We start from the raw sequence: 21437 nt of genomic DNA, 5'->3' as shown, positions 1-21437 counted from the left end.
TAGTATTTTTAATAATTCATATTCTTTTAAAATGATTTCTCTTTTTACTAATTAGTTTATTTCTCTATTTCATGTATGTAGTGATTACTCTCACCCCTTTATCCCCTCTTAACCCCTTCTCATACCTGTCTACTTCCCATTCCCTGTGAATCTTTCTTAAATTCCTGTTTTTGGTTTGTTTGGTTTTTGTTGTTGTTGTTGTTGTTTGTTTTTTAGTCTGTAACTCACTGAACTTGACCAGGGCATCTGGATGACCATGGGTTTGGAGCTATCTATTGGAGCCTGGTAGACTCACCTGGGTGTACAAATGAAGACAGACTCCTCTCCTCTCAGAATCTATCAACAACAAATAGTTCAGCAGTAAGGGGTATGACCTAATGAGCTCTTCATTTATGATAAGACAGGGCCAGTCTTATACAGGCCCATAGTAGGTAGCCACCACTGTGTGAGTTCATGATCATAGTGACTGTGCTATCTAGATGGCATTTCACAGCCCTTCTCTTCTGTCCTGTCTCTCTCTCTCTCCCTATCTTTTAACTTATTGTATTTTTTCTTTTTATTTATTCTATGTGTCTTTTACATCATGTATCTTGATCTCATTCATTTCCCTGTCTCTTCCCATCTGCCCTTTGGCCCTGCACCACACCCCTAAAATAAAACAAAATTTAAGAGAAAAAAGGAAAAAAATTAAAAAAGGGAAAAATTAAAAATCTTGTCATGGAAGCTGCAGTGTGACACAGGGAGTCACATCATAAACCCCTTTGTACATATATCTTTACTTATAAGTATTCATTGCAAAGAGTCATTGGTCTGGTTCGAGGCCTCTGGTTTCTATTGCACTATGGATCACTAGGCTGGGCATCACTAGGACTCTTCTTGGATATTCTGTTGTTACCCTGTGTTATGGAGATCCTACAGCTTTGTGTCTGTGGGTCAGGTCCCTTCGCATGCTCCAGCAGATCATAGACGGGGTGGATGTTGGGACGGGCCAAGTTGCAACCCTGGGTCTGAGCCTGGGCAGCTGTAGGATTGGTCTGCTGGATGAGAAATAGGAACAGCTCTCCCATGCTTACAACTTTGGGGCTGGCTCATCCACACCTGTGCTCTCCGGCTCTTATGACCACAGGGCCAGCTCTCCCATCTGCCCCAGGTGTTGATGGGCAGGTGGGGGAGGCAACTCTCCCCTGCCCATGCTGCCACAGGACAGGTGGGTAATGGGGACAGCTCTTCCAATCTCACAATTTTGGGGCTGGCTCACCCATGCCTGCACTAACAAAGTTGGCTCTATTGTGCTGCCCTGGCAAGGTGCATGGCCTACTCTCCTGAGTGTTGTAGCTGGTTGGGGTCAGGGATGGCTCTCCCACTTTTGGGACCAGAGAACCAGCTCTCTCACCTGCCTCAGGTGTTGATGGGTCGCCGGGGTAGGGAGGCAGGGCATCATTCCCCCACCCACGCTGCCTGTCTTGTGGCTCTTAACTTCTTCCTGACCCCTCTTCTGCAATGTTCTCTGAGCCTTCGAGGAGGGGTGGTCCTTCTTTCAGGCTGGGCCCTCAATGTTTTATCCTCAGTACATTGGGGATCCATATGTCTTTGCATTTACTACTGTTCACTTAGAGAATGACTTCTCTAGTTAAGGATGAAAGTAACTTTTGTCTATGAGTAAATACACAGATATTTAGAAGACAATTTGATACTATGACAGCTGAATTATGCCTTGAGCCTATGAGCTCCCTAGGCGTGAGTTGTTGACTGGACCTCTGTACCAGGTGTAGATTTCGTCTGTGAAGCAGGCTTCAAATCTAGCTAGGGAGTGGTTGGTTTGCTCTTATAATAGTTATGCCACTAGTACACCAATGGGCACATCTTACCTGATTGTTCATAGAGTTCACAGCTGGGTGAAACCACTGAAGCCTTTTCTTCCACTGCTGCCTGCATTGCACCTATTGCCTTGATTTCTCTGTATCTTGCAACTGAAATATGTGGTATCTTCAGCAATAAGGTCTTATTTATCCAATAGTTATGATGGGCAAACACAAGTACTGGCAAGAGCCTGCATTGTTTGAGAGGCCTTTGGAGCATCCTTGACTAATAAGTCTAATAGAGGTATTTGCACTGGGAATTTTGTTTAGAAACTCACTGCTTCTATGAACAGCATTACTTTCAATCTCCCTTAGTTTTTAAATTGGGTTATAAGATAGTAAGTTTCCATATAACCTTTTCATACACTCCTTGTTTTGACAAAACTTCCCCTACCCCTTCTCTCCTTAAACTCTTCTTCCTCTTTTACCTGTGTCTACTCTCTCTCCTCCCTTAAGCCACACTTCTCTTCATGTATCCTTCCTAGTTTCCTGGTTTCTACAGCCACTCCAGATTAAATAAACAAAACTAAAGAATAAAAGCTAGGATCTGCATATGAGAGAGAACATACTGCATTTCTACTTCTGGGCTTGTGCCATCTCACTCTGTCCTGTTGATCTATCTGTCTGTCTATCATGTATCATCTCTAGTTCCATCCATTTTTCCTGAAAATTTTGCTTTTCTTTAAAATTGAGTAAATTTCCATTGTGTATATGTACCACATTTTCATGATCTAGTCACCAGTTGATGAATATTTAGGCTGTTTCCATTTTCTAGTGTCCTTATTAGGTTTCTATTGCTGTGATAAACACCATGACCCAAAGCAACTTGGGGAAGAGAGGGTTTATTTCATCTAACAATTGCACTCCATCATAAAGAGAAGTCAGGGCAGGAACTCAGGGCAGGACCCAGAGGCAGAAACTGAAACAGACATCATGGAGGAACACTGTTTACTGGCTTGCTTCCATGGTTTGCCCAGTTTGCTTTCTTATTCAACTTGCCCAGGGGTGTCACTGGTCCCGGTGGCCTGAGCCCACTCACATCAATCGTTAATCATGAGAATGTCCTACAGACTTGCCTACAGGCCATCTGTTAAAGGCATTTTCCTTATTGTAGTTCCTCTTCCCTAGCTTGTGCTCAGCTGACAAAAAAAAAAAAAAAAAAAAAAAAGACCCTAGCCAACACACCTCATTATTGTGACTAGAACAGCAATGACCATGGATGCTCAAGTATCTCTGTAATGCAATACAGAGTCCTTTGGGTATATGCCCATGAGTGGTCTCACTGGGTCATCTAGTACGGTTAATTCTATTTTTTTCTCTTTTGAGAAAACTCCAGACTGATTTTCAAAGGAACTGCACTAGCTTACACTTCCAAGCTGGAGTCAATGTTTTCTCACACATGCACTAGCAATTATTTGTTTGTTTGTATTCTTTATGATGGTCATTCTGATTGGGGTGAGATAAAATCTTAAAGTAATTTTAGTTTGCATTTACCCTATAGCTAAAGATGTTGAGCACTTAAAAAAAAATGTTTCCTAGCCATTTTTATTTCTTAAGTCTCTGTTTAGTTCAATAGTCCATTTTAAAAATTGTGTTGTTTGTTTTCTTGATGTTTAGTTTCATTTATAAATTCTAGACACCAATCCTCTGTTAGATGAATAACTGCCAAAGATTTTCTCCTGTTCTGTAGGTTACCTCTTCACTTGATTGACAGTCTCCTTTGATGGAAGAAGCTTTTACTGTTTTTTGAGATCCTGTGTGTTGACTTTTGGTTTTATTTCCTGTGTTGCTGGAGTCCTATTCAGAAAGAGAGCCTGCTGACCGTGGTGGTGCACCTTGATGGTACGTGTCTTTAATCCCAGCACTTGGGAGGCAGAGGCAGGTGGATCTCTGTGAGTTCGAGGTCAACCTGGTTTACAGAATGAGTTCCAGAGCAGCCTAGGCTACATAAAGAGAATTTGTTTTAAAAAAAATTAGCTGTTGTGTTGAGGACCTCAATCCATTTGTAGCTTAGTTAAAAATATGGAATGATTTGTGAATTTCCATGTCATCCTTGGGCAGGGACTATGCTAGTGTTCTCTGTGTGTTTCAAAATGTAATATCTGTGCTGCAGAGGTGACCATTACAATTCACATTCTCATGAAGTTCATTCTATAACACTGAAGAGAAATTTCCTTTTCCCCTATACTGATTTCTTCTTCCTTCATCTTTCTTTCCACTCCCCTTCCTCTCCCCTTCCTTTCTTCTTTCTCCTCTCCTCTCCCCTTTCCTTCTCTCCCCATCTCCTTAACTCCCTTTTCACACTAAGTCCCCTTCCCATCCAATTCATCTATAATGCTTTTGTGTTTTCTGTGCCTATGTATACTCCTAAGCCTCAGACTGATGTTTTTGGACCATCTGTAATGTCACTAACTTCAAGCTCTTCTGACTGACTTCAGAGTTAAGTAGGGGTTAGGAGGTGATGAGGGAAACTTCAGTCTATTTTAGTCATTATAGGAGGAGGCATATAGCCACATACCTAAGGGAAAAAAAACAGATAGATGATCTAAACAAGCAAGGCAATTTTGTTGTTTGGAGAAAAGACTAATGGACCAAATGAACAGTCCCTTCTCTGTTCAGCCAGTAGGTGGCAGTGGTACTTAATAGTATGTCTTCAGGAGACATTTCTTTTCCCATGTCCTCTACTTGCCTGAATATGTACATTTTATTTGTAAGTGGTTATCATGGTTGTGAGGCTTCCAGACACCATCTCCTTATTTATACCCATAAATTGCATATATAGTGGCAATAATGTCAGATTATAATAGAACTGAAAATTTCCTATCACCTAGTGACATTGTGGCCATCATAATTTTGTAGCATAATGCATCACTCGTGTGTCTATGATTGTACTGGTACAAACAGGTCTATGTTCTGGCCAGTTATGTGAAAGTATAGCACAGAGTAGTAAAAGTCCTGCTGTACAAACATGAGGATCTTGATTTGGATCCTGAACATCCATGTAAAAGTTGACCAGGGCAGTGTGAATTTGTTATAGCATAGGGAAGTGGAGACAGGTGGATTCCTGTAGCTCACTAGTTAATTGGTGAGCTCTAGCTTTAGTGGGAGATTCTATCACAAAAACTAGTCATTGAGGAAGACACTCAACTACCTCTGGCCACCACATACATGTGCACATGAGTTCATATATCCACATAAACATGCATGTATACTACACCTCCAAAAATATAGCACATGCAATTATGCACAGCATATAATACCTTATAATGATAATAAATGACTGTATTTCTAGTGTGTATATTTCACATGCCACATTTTCATTGTTAGTGTAAAATAGTATGACATATAATGTTGGCAACACCTTATATGTTTCATGTTTACTTGATTGCCTCAACAGGCCATGTGAAGTGGTTGATCTATACCATTTAGGTTTGTGTTGTGTACTCTGCGATGTTAATATAATGGCAGAGTTACTTAACAAGGTATTTTTCAAAATATATCCTGTTGTTAATGGATGTCTGATTGTATATACAAGGAAATATTAGTCAGCCTTAAGATTAAGGGAGATTTGTGATTTGCAGCAATACAGGTGAACCCCGAGGGCATAATTCTAAGTCAACAGAAAGATAAATATTGCATGACTCACATATATACAATCTAAAGAAAAGTCAAACTCATAAAATCAAAGTGAGTAGAATAGTGGCTACCAGGGGTGAGAGTGTATGAAAAAATATCTGTTGAACAAAGGATTAAACCCTTCTGTTATCAGAAGAGTGATTACTGTAGACAATGTACAATTAACTATAGTCAATAATTATGTGTTGTTTTGGAACTTGTTAAGAGGCTAGATCTCAAGTGTCCCCACCACATACACACCTGGAAAAGGTAACTATGTGAGATAATTGATATCTTAAGCTTAGCTAGACCATAGTGATTATTTCACATTGTATACTTATATCAATGCATTGAATTATATACTCAAAACATGCTATTTAAAAGTGCTATTTATTTTTCAGAAATTTGGGGAAGGGAAGTTCAGCCTTGAACTCTGGTTTCCAATGTTCCATCCATGATCTGGTCTCTTGTTAATTCTCAGAAGGTAGCTCCTGAAAACTATCTTCCCTAGCCTCACTCCACAAATCCTCACAGGCCAGCACTCTGATGGATGTGGAAAACCTGGATGATTTGGTTAGGTAGTAGGGTTTTTTTTTTTTTTTTTTTTTTTGCTTCCTCATAGAAGTAGTCTATATTTGTTGTGTCTGGTTCATTGGAAACCATTCATTACTAACATTTCCAATAATTTCTTCATATCACTGCCTCTCTATGGAAATGGCTTTTCCTTGTATCACAGATTTCAAGATACCAAAAATGACTGTATTTCATTTTTCTCTTTACTTGATTTTTCTGTGCTATTTGATAACACTTCTTAGTGATAGAAGTATGACTTGAAAGACAGAATTAGCTTTGGAAATCTTTTTATCTTTATTTTCTTTAATTTTAGGCAGGATATCATCCATGTATATCCTCTGATGGCCTGGAGCTTTGTAATATTGTCCAGACAGGCTTTGAATATACTATCTTTACTTCTGCCTCCAAAGTACTGCATCATAGGCAAACACCACCATGCCTAGCACAAAGAAATTATCTTCAGATAAATTTATGTTTGGTTTGTTTTTACTATTGTTTTCTTGTGCAGGGGATTAAATTCAGGGTTTATACATGCTAGAAACTACTACTGAGCTGTATGTTTCCAGGTTTCAAATCTTCTACCTACCACATACTTGTTATTTAACTATGGGCAGACCTTTTTTTTTTTTTTTAAGATTTCTTTATTTATTATGTATACAGTATTCTGCCTGCATGTGTCCCTGCAGGCCAGAAGAGGGCACTAGATCTCATTACAAGTGGTTATGAGCCACCATATGGCTGCTGGGAATTGAACTCAGGACCTCTGGAAGAGCAGTCGGTGCTCTTAACCACTGAGCCATCTCTCTAGCCCTATGGGCAGACCTTTAATGGTATATTTTCTCAATATTTTATTCTTCATCTTGTTATTTAACTCATGCTTAAAACTTTGCCCCAAATGACAATTTTTTTGTTTTGTTTTTGTTTTTGTTGTTTTGTTTTTCGAGACAGGGTTTCTCTATTTAGCTTTGTGCCTTTTCCTGGAACTCACTGTATAGCCCAGGCTGGCCTCAAATTCACAGAGATCTACCTGCTTCTGCCTCCCGAGTGCTGGGATTAAAGGCATGCACCACCACCACCCTGCCCAAATGACAAACATTTATTGAGTGCTTACTATGTGTCAGGTGCAATTCTAAGTGTTTTCCATGGACCTACTAGGTCTTTGTGACCCTCTAATTTTGTTATAAGAGTTAGCCACCTAAGAAGAGGGGCAAACGTGTCATGAGGAAACAAGAGAACAGAGAAAAGCTTATGTTTCTAGTGAACCTTGTTTCATCCAAATGGGTAAGCTGATTTTCTGTCAGCTGACAAAAGGATGTTCTGGTAATTCTGTCCTTTGAGTGAGCAGGAATACAAAAGAAAGCAATTTCAGTTGGCTGTGGGTCTGTCAGAAAACGAGAGTTTATTTTTGTAGAGAACACATATCTATCCATCTCTGTTGTATTGCCCATCAGTACATCCACCTTGGTCAAGCCAGGTCTGTACTGTTAACTCACAGCATTTTACTCCTAACTCCATAGGTAGGCCTAACTAAACGTATAGAAGGGCTGCTTGAAGGAGCTGCATAGACTGTCTGTGGCAGCACTGCTAAGTTATCAGCTCTGGCAACTTAAGGAATATGCAGTTTTATAGTTTTATATGGGGACAGCATTGCATGGAGGGGAGTACCACCATCTGGGGCTTGTGGAAGCCAATAGAAACATGAAACAAGGCTAATTAAAACAAGGAACTTGCTTGCTGACTTTGATTCAATACCTTTCTCCATTGAAGATCATTAAAATTTTGACAGTTTCACTTCATCTTGAGTTTGATTTATTTCAGTAAAGGTTCAAGAAAGGTAGCTCGTATGTGAACGTTTTATAAAACCACCAAACACAAAACATGGATATCTGCTTGTCTTGAGAGAAGTTATTTGTGTGATAAACTCATCTGAAAATTGAGGATGTGTGCCTATGGCTCTCCCCAGTTTGATATTTTGGGAAGTAAAATCCAGATACAGTTCAGATGGAAAGATATCCCTTTTACTGAAGTGATTTTGTGTACATCTTACTTGGTTCCTTTCTCTCTCCTGACCCATTCCTAATGATAAATGTGGCTGTGTTTCTTCCTTCCCTCTGTAAATGTACACCAGGACCTTGACTCTGCTCCCATTGGTTGTCACTAGAAACATTAAGTGCCATGTTCTTTGGAAGGAAGAACTTCATTTTTTCTTCAAAGATTCCTATTTGTGATCTTGGCTTGAGAGAGATAATTACTACATGGATAAATGATTTCCTATTTGGAACAAAGCTATTTTGCTTTGTAAAGTACTACTATGGAACAACAATTCCATTAGAGAAATATATGGGTATATTTTTAATTTTAACTCATCAATCATTGAAAAGCAGATATTTCTATATGGTTATCCAGCTTTCTATAAAGTTGAAGGATGCAGTTCTGACATACAGAAAGAAGTCTTCGAATTTATGAAAAGAAAAATGAAAGAGGCAAACAATATTAGATAGCCAATTGTTTATTTCCAATTATCATACAGTTTAACATGTTGAATTCCATATGTCCAATATGATTTCAATGATTGCTTCAATTGATTTCAATGATTCAATGAAGTGGAAAATTGCTTATACATTTTGAACACTGATTGCAGAGAGAGGACTGGGGCCTCCAAAAGACTGGTCTTAGACTTTGGGCTTTCTTACAAGGTTTTGGCAAAAATTAATATCCAATATTCAGTTGATTGAAAATAAAATCTTTCAAGGTAAATTACCTTACTCTTACACCAAATATTCCTACTACTAAAAATAAATCTCCATAACATGGAATGTTCTAGGTAATAAATCATGAAACATTTTTAAAAATATTAATAAAATGAGAAAAAACTACCACCAATTAGGGAAAAATTAAATTTTTAAATGGCAAAAAAAGCAAAAGACAAGAAAAAAAAAGACTAAAAAAAAAAAAAAAAGAAAAAAAAAAACAACCCCAGGAAACCATTACCCACAAAAATACAATATAAGACCTACACTCAAGGATAATATGGTTTTGTAGGGCATTACCATTTCTATCTCACTTAAACTACTTGTTCATTGATAGTAATAATATCTCTGTGCCATACTGAACTCAAGGTGTTTTGGAGTATCACTTGAACTATCTACTGATTGGACACCACGGGAGGTCCCCTGAACCCCTGAGCGGGACCCGGTCCTCCCGTGGGTCCCTGAGGCCTGCCTGTGCCTGACTTGGACTTCTGAGTGGCCCTCGCTGTCGCTGGCCTGGCTGGCGCTGTCCTCCTGGTGTCTGCCCCTCCTGGAAGTGGCTTGCCTGTGACCATTGGATGACTGCTGGCCGGCTGGGGACTGGTGTGTTCCTCTGTGGCCTGTTCTTGTGCTGGTCCGGGGAGACTCGCTCCTCTGACGGGAACTGGACTGCCTAGGGCTGTCTGGAGACTCTTCTCGGCCGCCTGTGTGCCTGCTAACCCTGCCTCTGCCCTCTGCCTGACCGTGGGAGGTGTCGTTCCCAGTGTGGGAGTCTACCTGTCCTTGCCTTGTTCGCGAGCGTCCAGAGCCCCCGTGGATGTCTTCGTGGCCCCTTGTGGACTGGTGGCGCTCAGAGCGGTCCGTTCCAAAGGACCCCTGACCCCCTCTAGCAGTGGTTCCGGACCTTCCACGGGAGGTTCTAGCCTGGAGTTCAGAGGAGCTCTGTCCTTCGTGAGAGCCCCCGATCCTGCGGCTGTCCCTCCCTTGTTCTGGGCCGGACCCCTGAGGAGCCCTGCCACTGGACCTCTGCTGTCTGTGTCCAGACTCGGGGTGTTCCTGCTCGTAGTAGTACACCTGGTAGTATCCAGAGCCATGCTGGCCTTGAGAGGATGTCTGCTCGTGCCTCTGGCTGGCTCCAGACCCACCGTGGGCTCCCACTGCGTGTGCTTCTGAGGCTTCGGAGTGGCCTTCGCTGTCACTGGCCTGACTCTCGCTGGGCCTCTGATGTCTCCGTTCAGCAGAGGTGGCTTGGCCTCTTCCGTGACCAGTCCCGGAGGTCCCGGAGCTGTCAGCCGACTGGCCGTGTCTCTGGTTCCCTCGTGCTTCCCTGGTGCGGGATGCTGACTCGGAGCGTCCTTGTCCCTGGCCGGATGACTGGCCTTGACGGGCCCCCGAGTGCCTGACATTGTCAGTTGCCTGGCCACCGCTGCTGGATGCCCGCTGCACCCCTGAGCCGGACCCGGTCCTCCCGTGGGTCTCTGAGGCCTGCCTGTGCCTGACTTGGACTTCTGAGTGGCCCTCGCTGTCGCTGGCCTGGCTGGCGCTGTCCTCCTGGTGTCTGCCCCTCCTGGAAGTGGCTTGCCTGTGACCATCGGATGACTGCTGGCCGGCTGGGGACTGGTGTGTTCCTCTGTGGCCTGTTCTTGTGCTGGTCCGGGGAGACTCGCTCCTCTGACGGGAACTGGACTGCCTAGGGCTGTCTGGAGACTCTTCTCGGCCACCTGTGTGCCTGCTAACCCTGCCTCTGCCCTCTGCCTGACCGTGGGAGGTGTCGTTCCCAGTGTGGGAGTCTACCTGTCCTTGCCTTGTTCGTGAGCGTCCAGAGCCCCCGTGGATGTCTTCGTGGCCCCTTGTGGACTGGTGGCGCTCAGAGCGGTCCGTTCCGAAGGACCCCTGACCCCCTCTAGCACTGGTTCCGGACCTTCCACGGGAGGTTCTAGCCTGGAGTTCAGAGGAGCTCTGTCCTTCGTGAGAGCCCCCGATCCTGCGGCTGTCCCTCCCTTGTTCTGGGCCGGACCCCTGAGGAGCCCTGCCACTGGACCTCTGCTGTCTGTGTCCAGACTCGGGGTGTTCCTGCTCGTAGTAGTACACCTGGTAGTATCCAGAGCCATGCTGGCCTTGAGAGGATGTCTGCTCGTGCCTCTGGCTGGCTCCAGACCCACCGTGGGCTCCCACTGCGTGTGCTTCTGAGGCTTCGGAGTGGCCTTCGCTGTCACTGGCCTGACTCTCGCTGGGCCTCTGATGTCTCCGTTCAGCAGAGGTGGCTTGGCCTCTTCCGTGACCAGTCCCTGAGGTCCCGGAGCTGTCAGCCGACTGGCCGTGTCTCTGGTTCCCTCGTGCTTCCCTGGTGCGGGATGCTGACTCGGAGCGTCCTTGTCCCTGGCCGGATGACTGGCCTTGACGGACTCCCGAGTGCCTGACGTTGTCAGCTGCCTGGCCACCGCTGCTGGATGCCCGCTGCACCTCTGAGCCGGACGCGGTCCTCCCGTGGGTCCCTGAGGCCTTCCTGTGCCCGACTTGGACTTCTGAGTGGCCCTCGCTGTCGCTGGCCTGGCTGTCGCTGTCCTCCTGGTGTCTGCTCCTCCTGGAAGTGGCTTGCCTGTGACCATCGGATGACTGCTGGCCGGCTGGGGACTGGTGTGTTCCTCTGTGGCCTGTTCTTGTGCTGGTCCGGGGAGACTCGCTCCTCTGACGGGAACTGGACTGCCTAGGGCTGTCTGGAGACTCTTCTTGGCCGCCTGTGTGCCTGCTAACCCTGCCTCTGCCCTCTGCCTGACCGTGGGAGGTGTCGTTCCCAGTGTGGGAGTCTACCTGTCCTTGCCTTGTTCGTGAGCGTCCAGAGCTTCTGTGGATGTCTTCGTGGCCCCTTGTGGACTGGTGGAGCTCAGAGCGGTCCGTTCCAAAGGACCCCTGACCCCCTCTAGCAGTGGTTCCGGACCTTCCACGAGAGGTTCTAGCCTGGAGTTCAGAGGAGCTCTGTCCTTCGTGAGAGCCCCCGATCCTTCGGCTGTCGCTTCCTTGTTCTGGGCCGGACCCCTGAAGAGCCCTGCCTCTGGACCTCTGCTGTCTGTGTCCAGACTCGGGGTGTTCCTGCTCGTAGTAGTACACCTGGTAGTATCCAGAGCCATGCTGGCCTTGAGAGGATGTCTGCTCGTGCCTCTGGCTGGCTCCAGACCCACCGTGGGCTCCCACTGCGTGTGCTTCTGAGGCTTCGGAGTGGCCTTCGCTGTCACTGGCCTGACTCTCGCTGGGCCTCTGATGTCTCCGTTCAGCAGAGGTGGCTTGGCCTCTTCCTTGACCAGTCCCGGAGGTCCCGGAGCTGTCAGCCGACTGGCCGTGTCTCTGGTTCCCTCGTGCTTCTCTGGTGCGGGATGCTGACTCGGAGCGTCCTTGTCCCTGCCCGGATGACTGGCCTTGACGGGCCCCCGAGTGCCTGACGTTGTCAGTTGCCTGGCCACCGCTGCTGGATGCCCGCTGCACCCCTGAGCCGGACGCGGTCCTCCCGTGGGTCTCTGAGGCCTGCCTGTGCCTGACTTGGACTTCTGAGTGGCCCTCGCTGTCGCTGGCCTGGCTGGCGCTGTCCTCCTGGTGTCTGCCCCTCCTGGAAGTGGCTTGCCTGTGACCATCGGATGACTGCTGGCCGGCTGGGGACTGGTGTGTTCCTCTGTGGCCTGTTCTTGTGCTGGTCCGGGGAGACTCGCTCCTCTGACGGGAACTGGACTGCCTAGGGCTGTCTGGAGACTCTTCTCGGCCGCCTGTGTGCCTGCTAACCCTGCCTCTGCCCTCTGCCTGACCGTGGGAGGTGTCGTTCCCAGTGTGGGAGTCTACCTGTCCTTGCCTTGTTCGTGAGCGTCCAGAGCCCCCGTGGATGTCTTCGTGGCCCCTTGTGGACTGGTGGCGCTCAGAGCGGTCCGTTCCGAAGGACCCCTGACCCCCTCTAGCACTGGTTCCGGACCTTCCACGGGAGGTTCTAGCCTGGAGTTCAGAGGAGCTCTGTTCTTCGTGAGAGGCCCCGATCCTGCGGCTGTCCCTCCCTTGTTCTGGGCCGGACCCCTGAGGAGCCCTGCCACTGGACCTCTGCTGTCTGTGTCCAGACTCGGGGTGTACCTGCTCGTAGTAGTACACCTGGTAGTATCCAGAGCCATGCTGGCCTTGAGAGGATGTCTGCTCGTGCCTCTGGCTGGCTCCAGACCCACCGTGGGCTCCCACTGCGTGTGCTTCTGAGGCTTCGGAGTGGCCTTCGCTGTCACTGGCCTGACTCTCGCTGGGCCTCTGATGTCTCCGTTCAGCAGAGGTGGCTTGGCCTCTTCCGTGACCAGTCCCGGAGGTCCCGGAGCTGTCAGCCGACTGGCCGTGTCTCTGGTTCCCTCGTGCTTCCCTGGTGCGGGATCCTGACTCGGAGCGTCCTTGCCCCTGGCCGGATGACTGGCCTTGACGGGCCCCCGAGTGCCTGACGTTGTCAGTTGCCTGGCCACTGCTGCTGGATGCCCGCTGCACCCCTGAGCCGGACCCGGTCCTCCCGTGGGTCCCTGAGGCCTGCCTGTGCCTGACTTGGACTTCTGAGTGGCCCTCGCTGTCACTGGCCTGGCTGGCGCTGTCCTCCTGGTGTCTGCCCCTCCTGGAAGTGGCTTGCCTGTGACCATCGGATGACTGCTGGCCGGCTGGGGACTGGTGTGTTCCTCTGTGGCCTGTTCTTGTGCTGGTCCGGGGAGACTCGCTCCTCTGACGGGAACTGGACTGCCTAGGGCTGTCTGGAGACTCTTCTCGGCCGCCTGTGTGCCTGCTAACCCTGCCTCTGCCCTCTGCCTGACCGTGGGAGGTGTCGTTCCCAGTGTGGGAGTCTACCTGTCCTTGCCTTGTTCGTGAGCGTCCAGAGCCCCCGTGGATGTCTTCGTGGCCCCTTGTGGACTGGTGGCGCTCAGAGCGGTCCGTTCCGAAGGACCCCTGACCCCCTCTAGCACTGGTTCCGGACCTTCCACGGGAGGTTCTAGCCTGGAGTTCAGAGGAGCTCTGTTCTTCGTGAGAGGCCCCGATCCTGCGGCTGTCCCTCCCTTGTTCTGGGCCGGACCCCTGAGGAGCCCTGCCACTGGACCTCTGCTGTCTGTGTCCAGACTCGGGGTGTACCTGCTCGTAGTAGTACACCTGGTAGTATCCAGAGCCATGCTGGCCTTGAGAGGATGTCTGCTCGTGCCTCTGGCTGGCTCCAGACCCACCGTGGGCTCCCACTGCGTGTGCTTCTGAGGCTTCGGAGTGGCCTTCGCTGTCACTGGCCTGACTCTCGCTGGGCCTCTGATGTCTCCGTTCAGCAGAGGTGGCTTGGCCTCTTCCGTGACCAGTCCCGGAGGTCCCGGAGCTGTCAGCCGACTGGCCGTGTCTCTGGTTCCCTCGTGCTTCCCTGGTGCGGGATCCTGACTCGGAGCGTCCTTGCCCCTGGCCGGATGACTGGCCTTGACGGGCCCCCGAGTGCCTGACGTTGTCAGTTGCCTGGCCACTGCTGCTGGATGCCCGCTGCACCCCTGAGCCGGACCCGGTCCTCCCGTGGGTCCCTGAGGCCTGCCTGTGCCTGACTTGGACTTCTGAGTGGCCCTCGCTGTCACTGGCCTGGCTGGCGCTGTCCTCCTGGTGTCTGCCCCTCCTGGAAGTGGCTTGCCTGTGACCATCGGATGACTGCTGGCCGGCTGGGGACTGGTGTGTTCCTCTGTGGCCTGTTCTTGTGCTGGTCCGGGGAGACTCGCTCCTCTGACGGGAACTGGACTGCCTAGGGCTGTCTGGAGACTCTTCTCGGCCGCCTGTGTGCCTGCTAACCCTGCCTCTGCCCTCTGCCTGACCGTGGGAGGTGTCGTTCCCAGTGTGGGAGTCTACCTGTCCTTGCCTTGTTCGTGAGCGTCCAGAGCCCCCGTGGATGTCTTCGTGGCCCCTTGTGGACTGGTGGCGCTCAGAGCGGTCCGTTCCGAAGGACCCCTGACCCCCTCTAGCACTGGTTCCGGACCTTCCACGGGAGGTTCTAGCCTGGAGTTCAGAGGAGCTCTGTCCTTCGTGAGAGCCCCCGATCCTGCGGCTGTCCCTCCCTTGTTCTGGGCCGGACCCCTGAGGAGCCCTGCCACTGGACCTCTGCTGTCTGTGTCCAGACTCGGGGTGTTCCTGCTCGTAGTAGTACACCTGGTAGTATCCAGAGCCATGCTGGCCTCGAGAGGATGTCTGCTCGTGCCTGTGGCTGGCTCCAGACCCACCGTGGGCTCCCACTGCGTGTGCTTCTGAGGCTTCGGAGTGGCCTTCGCTGTCACTGGCCTGACTCTCGCTGGGCCTCTGATGTCTCCGTTCAGCAGAGGTGGCTTGGCCTCTTCCGTGACCAGTCCCGGAGGTCCCGGAGCTGTCAGCCGACTGGCCGTGTCTCTGGTTCCCTCGTGCTTCCCTGGTGCGGGATGCTGACTCGGAGCGTCCTTGTCCCTGGCCGGATGACTGGCCTTGACGGGCCCCCGAGTGCCTGACGTTGTCAGTTGCCTGGCCACCGCTGCTGGATGCCCGCTGCACCCCTGAGCCGGACGCGGTCCTCCCGTGGGTCTCTGAGGCCTGCCTGTGCCTGACTTGGACTTCTGAGTGGCCCTCGCTGTCGCTGGCCTGGCTGGCGCTGTCCTCCTGGTGTCTGCCCCTCCTGGAAGTGGCTTGCCTGTGACCATCGGATGACTGCTGGCCGGCTGGGGACTGGTGTGTTCCTCTGTGGCCTGTTCTTGTGCTGGTCCGGGGAGACTCGCTCCTCTGACGGGAACTGGACTGCCTAGGGCTGTCTGGAGACTCTTCTCGGCCACCTGTGTGCCTGCTAACCCTGACTCTGCCCTCTGCCTGACCGTGGGAGGTGTCGTTCCCAGTGTGGGAGTCTACCTGTCCTTGCCTTGTTCGTGAGCGTCCAGAGCCCCCGTGGATGTCTTCGTGGCCCCTTGTGGACTGGTGGCGCTCAGAGCGGTCTGTTCCGAAGGGCCCCTGACCCCCTCTAGCACTGGTTCCGGACCTTCCACGGGAGGTTCTAGCCTGGAGTTCAGAGGAGCTCTGTCCTTCGTGAGAGCCCCCGATCCTGCGGCTGTCCCTCCCTTGTTCTGGGCCGGACCCCTGAGGAGCCCTGCCACTGGACCTCTGCTGTCTGTGTCCAGACTCGGGGTGTTCCTGCTCGTAGTAGTACACCTGGTAGTATCCAGAGCCATGCTGGCCTTGAGAGGATGTCTGCTCGTGCCTCTGGCTGGCTCCAGACCCACCGTGGGCTCTCACTGCGTGTGCTTCTGAGGCTTCGGAGTGGCCTTCGCTGTTACTGGCCTGACTCTCGCTGGGCCTCTGATGTCTCCGTTCAGCAGAGGTGGCTTGGCCTCTTCCGTGACCAGTCCCGGAGGTCCCGGAGCTGTCAGCCGACTGGCCGTGTCTCTGGTTCCCTCGTGCTTCCCTGGTGCGGGATGCTGACTCGGAGCGTCCTTGTCCCTGGCCGGATGACTGGCCTTGACGGACTCCCGAGTGCCTGACGTTGTCAGCTGCCTGGCCACCGCTGCTGGATGCCCGCTGCACCTCTGAGCCGGACCCGGTCCTCCCGTGGGTCCCTGAGGCCTTCCTGTGCCCGACTTGGACTTCTGAGTGGCCCTCGCTGTCACTGGCCTGGCTGTCGCTGTCCTCCTGGTGTCTGCTCCTCCTGGAAGTGGCTTGCCTGTGACCATCGGATGACTGCTGGCCGGCTGGGGACTGGTGTGTTCCTCTGTGGCCTGTTCTTGTGCTGGTCCGGGGAGACTCACTCCTCTGACGGGAACTGGACTGCCTAGGGCTGTCTGGAGACTCTTCTCGGCCGCCTGTGTGCCTGCTAACCCTGCCTCTGCCCTCTGCCTGACCGTGGGAGGTGTCGTTCCCAGTGTGGGAGTCTACCTGTCCTTGCCTTGTTCGTGAGCGTCCAGAGCTTCTGTGGATGTCTTCGTGGCCCCTTGTGGACTGGTGGCGCTCAGAGCGGTCCGTTCCAAAGGACCCCTGACCCCCTCTAGCAGTGGTTCCGGACCTTCCACGAGAGGTTCTAGCCTGGAGTTCAGAGGAGCTCTGTCCTTCGTGAGAGCCCCCGATCCTTCGGCTGTCGCTTCCTTGTTCTGGGCCGGACCCCTGAGGAGCCCTGCCTCTGGACCTCTGCTGTCTGTGTCCAGACTCGGGGTGTTCCTGCTCGTAGTAGTACACCTGGTAGTATCCAGAGCCATGCTGGCCTTGAGAGGATGTCTGCTCGTGCCTCTGGCTGGCTCCAGACCCACCGTGGGCTCCCACTGCGTGTGCTTCTGAGGCTTCGGAGTGGCCTTCGCTGTCACTGGCCTGACTCTCGCTGGGCCTCTGATGTCTCCGTTCAGCAGAGGTGGCTTGGCCTCTTCCGTGCCCAGTCCTGGAGGTCCCGGAGCTGTCAGCCGACTGGCCGTGTCTCTGGTTCCCTCGTGCTTCCCTGGTGCGGGATGCTGACTCGGAGCGTCCTTGCCCCTGGCCGGATGACTGGCCTTGACGGGCCCCCGAGTGCCTGACGTTGTCAGTTGCCTGGCCACTGCTGCTGGATGCCCGCTGCACCCCTGAGCCGGACCCGGTCCTCCCGTGGGTCCCTGAGGCCTGCCTGTGCCTGACTTGGACTTCTGAGTGGCCCTCGCTGTCACTGGCCTGGCTGGCGCTGTCCTCCTGGTGTCTGCCCCTCCTGGAAGTGGCTTGCCTGTGACCATCGGATGACTGCTGGCCGGCTGGGGACTGGTGTGTTCCTCTGTGGCCTGTTCTTGTGCTGGTCCGGGGAGACTCGCTCCTCTGACGGGAACTGGACTGCCTAGGGCTGTCTGGAGACTCTTCTCGGCCGCCTGTGTGCCTGCTAACCCTGCCTCTGCCCTCTGCCTGACCGTGGGAGGTGTCGTTCCCAGTGTGGGAGTCTACCTGTCCTTGCCTTGTTCGTGAGCGTCCAGAGCCCCCGTGGATGTCTTCGTGGCCCCTTGTGGACTGGTGGCGCTCAGAGCGGTCCGTTCCGAAGGACCCCTGACCCCCTCTAGCACTGGTTCCGGACCTTCCACGGGAGGTTCTAGCCTGGAGTTCAGAGGAGCTCTGTCCTTCGTGAGAGCCCCCGATCCTGCGGCTGTCCCTCCCTTGTTCTGGGCCGGACCCCTGAGGAGCCCTGCCACTGGACCTCTGCTGTCTGTGTCCAGACTCGGGGTGTTCCTGCTCGTAGTAGTACACCTGGTAGTATCCAGAGCCATGCTGGCCTCGAGAGGATGTCTGCTCGTGCCTGTGGCTGGCTCCAGACCCACCGTGGGCTCCCACTGCGTGTGCTTCTGAGGCTTCGGAGTGGCCTTCGCTGTCACTGGCCTGACTCTCGCTGGGCCTCTGATGTCTCCGTTCAGCAGAGGTGGCTTGGCCTCTTCCGTGACCAGTCCCGGAGGTCCCGGAGCTGTCAGCCGACTGGCCGTGTCTCTGGTTCCCTCGTGCTTCCCTGGTGCGGGATGCTGACTCGGAGCGTCCTTGTCCCTGGCCGGATGACTGGCCTTGACGGGCCCCCGAGTGCCTGACGTTGTCAGTTGCCTGGCCACCGCTGCTGGATGCCCGCTGCACCCCTGAGCCGGACGCGGTCCTCCCGTGGGTCTCTGAGGCCTGCCTGTGCCTGACTTGGACTTCTGAGTGGCCCTCGCTGTCGCTGGCCTGGCTGGCGCTGTCCTCCTGGTGTCTGCCCCTCCTGGAAGTGGCTTGCCTGTGACCATCGGATGACTGCTGGCCGGCTGGGGACTGGTGTGTTCCTCTGTGGCCTGTTCTTGTGCTGGTCCGGGGAGACTCGCTCCTCTGACGGGAACTGGACTGCCTAGGGCTGTCTGGAGACTCTTCTCGGCCAGATTTGTCTCTCGTAGTGTTTCTTTTTCCTCCTGTCTCTTCACTTTTGCTATGCTCGATTTCATAATAATATTCACCACAGCTTTTTTCCCACTGTTCTTGTTGTTTTGTGTTTTCATTATTGATGGCATCATATTTTGTTTCTTTTCTCTCCTTTGATCTTCTCTCCTTCTTAACTCTACCATCTCTTTCAGTCGAGTTAGATCCTCCCCGTTGCTTTCCAGTTGAACTGTGATGTTTCCCATGTTTTTCTGTTTCTCTGTGCGTAGTTGTGTCTCTATCTTGATTTTTGCTGCCTGATCCATGTCTTTTTTTCCCTCTCCCTCTTGGGCTTCTTGAGCTTTCTTTTTTTTCCTTTCCCTCAGATCTCCTATGGCTTGATCTGTGTCTTCTTTCTTCTTCTCCATCTTCTCCTACTCTTTTGTGTTGACTTTTACTCCGTCTCTTTGATCCAGTTTTAAAACTTTTGTTCTGAGATGACTCATAATATGCTTGAGCCAACTTCACCACCATCAGTAAATACTCAGTGAAATCTATTTTTTCATTATGGTCTACATCTAGGATTTGCATGAAGACATCTGCAAGATTTTCGTCATCTGGATTCTGTAAGAATTAGAGAGATTTTCCTTCTTACCAACTAATTTCAACTTTATAATTCAAATTCAATGTAAATTTACGTCTTTCAACAAACATTTGTGTCAGGTCATTTACATTTTTTTCATTTGTCATATTTGTATATTATTCTATTTTTGTTTCACATGTGTTGGTAGTGTATAAAATAATATTTAAAGATCAGCTAGAAATCATTACTTGTTTCCTGTTGTCAGTTACTGTTTTCCTCATTTCATGAGTCTGAATTTTATTCATTTCATTATTTAATTTTTTTCTAAGTATACCCCACTAATATTCTTGATGATGGGAAAAATACTGTGAAAAATTAAGTTACTTTCATATTTTTGTTATTAAATATGGATAGTATTTATTTTTCACATGTCATCTCTCTATGAAAAACATGTTGGCACACATTTAAATTCTTTCCAAATAAATTCATCGCTGCCTATTTCATTTACAAATAAAGTAGTTAAATAAGGTTTTATACAATCTTAGGTTGCATTGTTTTTAAGTCACAGAAAGTCTGCTCTCCTTGGTTATTTTGTCTGTTTGTTACCTTCAAGACTGCCCGTAATTCTACTTCCAGAAGTTCCTTCAGCTCTTCTTTGCTCAGTGTTTCTGTTTCCTTATCGTTGTTTGAGTATTGCTGGAATGTTTCAATCATGCCAGTGATGTTTTCCAGGAGAGTAGACATCTTTCAGCAGTATATGTGTACCTGTTAAAGTGAAACAAAATTCATTTTCTTTTTTAATTTTATTTCATAGGTTGATTTATTATTGTAATGATTAGTTATATTTTAATCCCATAGTTTTCCTTAAATAGTGCATTTTTGAAATGAAACTTATTTATGAACAACTTCTCCATACCATCTACAAAGTAAAATATTGAGTAACTTTGTGAACTGATCCTGCCTATTTTGGGGCTTTAAATATATTCACAATAGTAGATTCTTAAACTACTAGATGTCAGTTTGCTCTCTGCAACATAGTCCCTCTTGGTGAACTGAATATTCTTCTTGGCCGGGTAATAACAAGCTCAGTTGCTTGTTTACTTAGTGACCAGAAATTAGTAGGCATATCAATAAATGAAATAATTATTCATTATATAAAAGCATTACAATGATGATTTTTAGATTTACATAACAGGCAAAACCTAAATACTATAGGGAACATAAATTTGTCAAATATGTTTTATATTCTGAACTAAATCATTATGGACCTTGGACTTTCATAAAAAATGAAATGTGTTTCCTGATTTTTGTTGTGATTTATTTATATATAGTTTGGCAAGCTTATTTTTATCTCCTGAAAGAACTGAATTTAAGCCTTATGAAGCATTCAAAAAGAAGGGGAAAACAAAATCCACGATTCATGCAAGTTAATGTGAGAGATCTAGATATGGGTCAGGTAGAATCTTTAAATAGTGGAAAATTGTTGCATTTTACTTAAATGTGATAGAATGAAGATTTTTGTCAGAAAATGATCAAATTGATTGTTTACTAAAATGCTACTTTGTACAATAGTTTATTTGATTGTTTTAGATTAACCCTTCTTTTGAGAACAAAGATAGCTAGTGTGCTTGTGTGGTGGGGGTGTTGGTACTGTAGAACTATAAAGATCATGATAATTTTCTATGGTTTATATTCAAACTCAAAAAGAACTCATCATGAGGCAGATACTATAATAAAAATATTAAAGTATAATCCTACTTGGGAACACAGAGGAGCAGTAAAGAATGAGGAATAATGAAAGAATTGATACACAGAAAAAATTTAGTGTATATTGATATAATAAAATGGTATAATAAAATGATATAAAAAATATATAATAAAATACTAATATCTTTCAGCATTTCTATAATAGGTTGAGTTATTTAACCTAATAAAGTGGGTTGGATTTATTAACTCCATGTCTAGTGGTTTTTTTTATAACTTAAATAAATGCAGTTTTTAAAGAGAGGATAAAAAATTAATATGCATACTTCTCAAGAAGTTTGAATGAGAACAAGAAATTAAGGCTGATAGTATAATGAAGGAAAAATAAGGTAACTGACATTAATGAAATAAATTTAGAGAAGCAACAGATGTAATGTTCCACCATGAAAGCATCTAATAAAGTCAATAAACCCTCAAAATTAATCAGGAAGGGAGACACAGCGGGAGCACAGTTAGAAA

The 21437-nt window shown here is 48.9% G+C and overlaps 1 protein-coding gene and 1 non-coding gene across 2 annotated transcripts in view; both read right to left on the bottom strand.

Annotated features, from left to right (window-relative positions):
* Positions 1–21437, bottom strand: part of LOC131913759 (uncharacterized) — a 138724-nt gene that overhangs the window by 57289 nt on the left and 59998 nt on the right. The window contains exons 4-6 of the mRNA XM_059266545.1: positions 19821–19958; positions 9152–19255; positions 296–336 (exon numbers count right to left, since the gene is read on the bottom strand). Coding sequence (XP_059122528.1) covers positions 296–336; positions 9152–19255; positions 19821–19958 — 10283 coding nt within the window. The remainder of the gene's footprint in view (positions 1–295; positions 337–9151; positions 19256–19820; positions 19959–21437) is intronic.
* Positions 3876–3979, bottom strand: LOC131913901 (U6 spliceosomal RNA). The gene has a single exon (XR_009379978.1). It is a non-coding gene; the product is annotated as a U6 spliceosomal RNA (small nuclear RNA).

The sequence above is a fragment of the Peromyscus eremicus genome, chromosome 6, assembly GCF_949786415.1.
Source record: "Peromyscus eremicus chromosome 6, PerEre_H2_v1, whole genome shotgun sequence".
Taxonomy (NCBI): domain Eukaryota; kingdom Metazoa; phylum Chordata; class Mammalia; order Rodentia; family Cricetidae; genus Peromyscus; species Peromyscus eremicus.
This window is presented reverse-complemented; position numbering and strand designations above follow the sequence as displayed.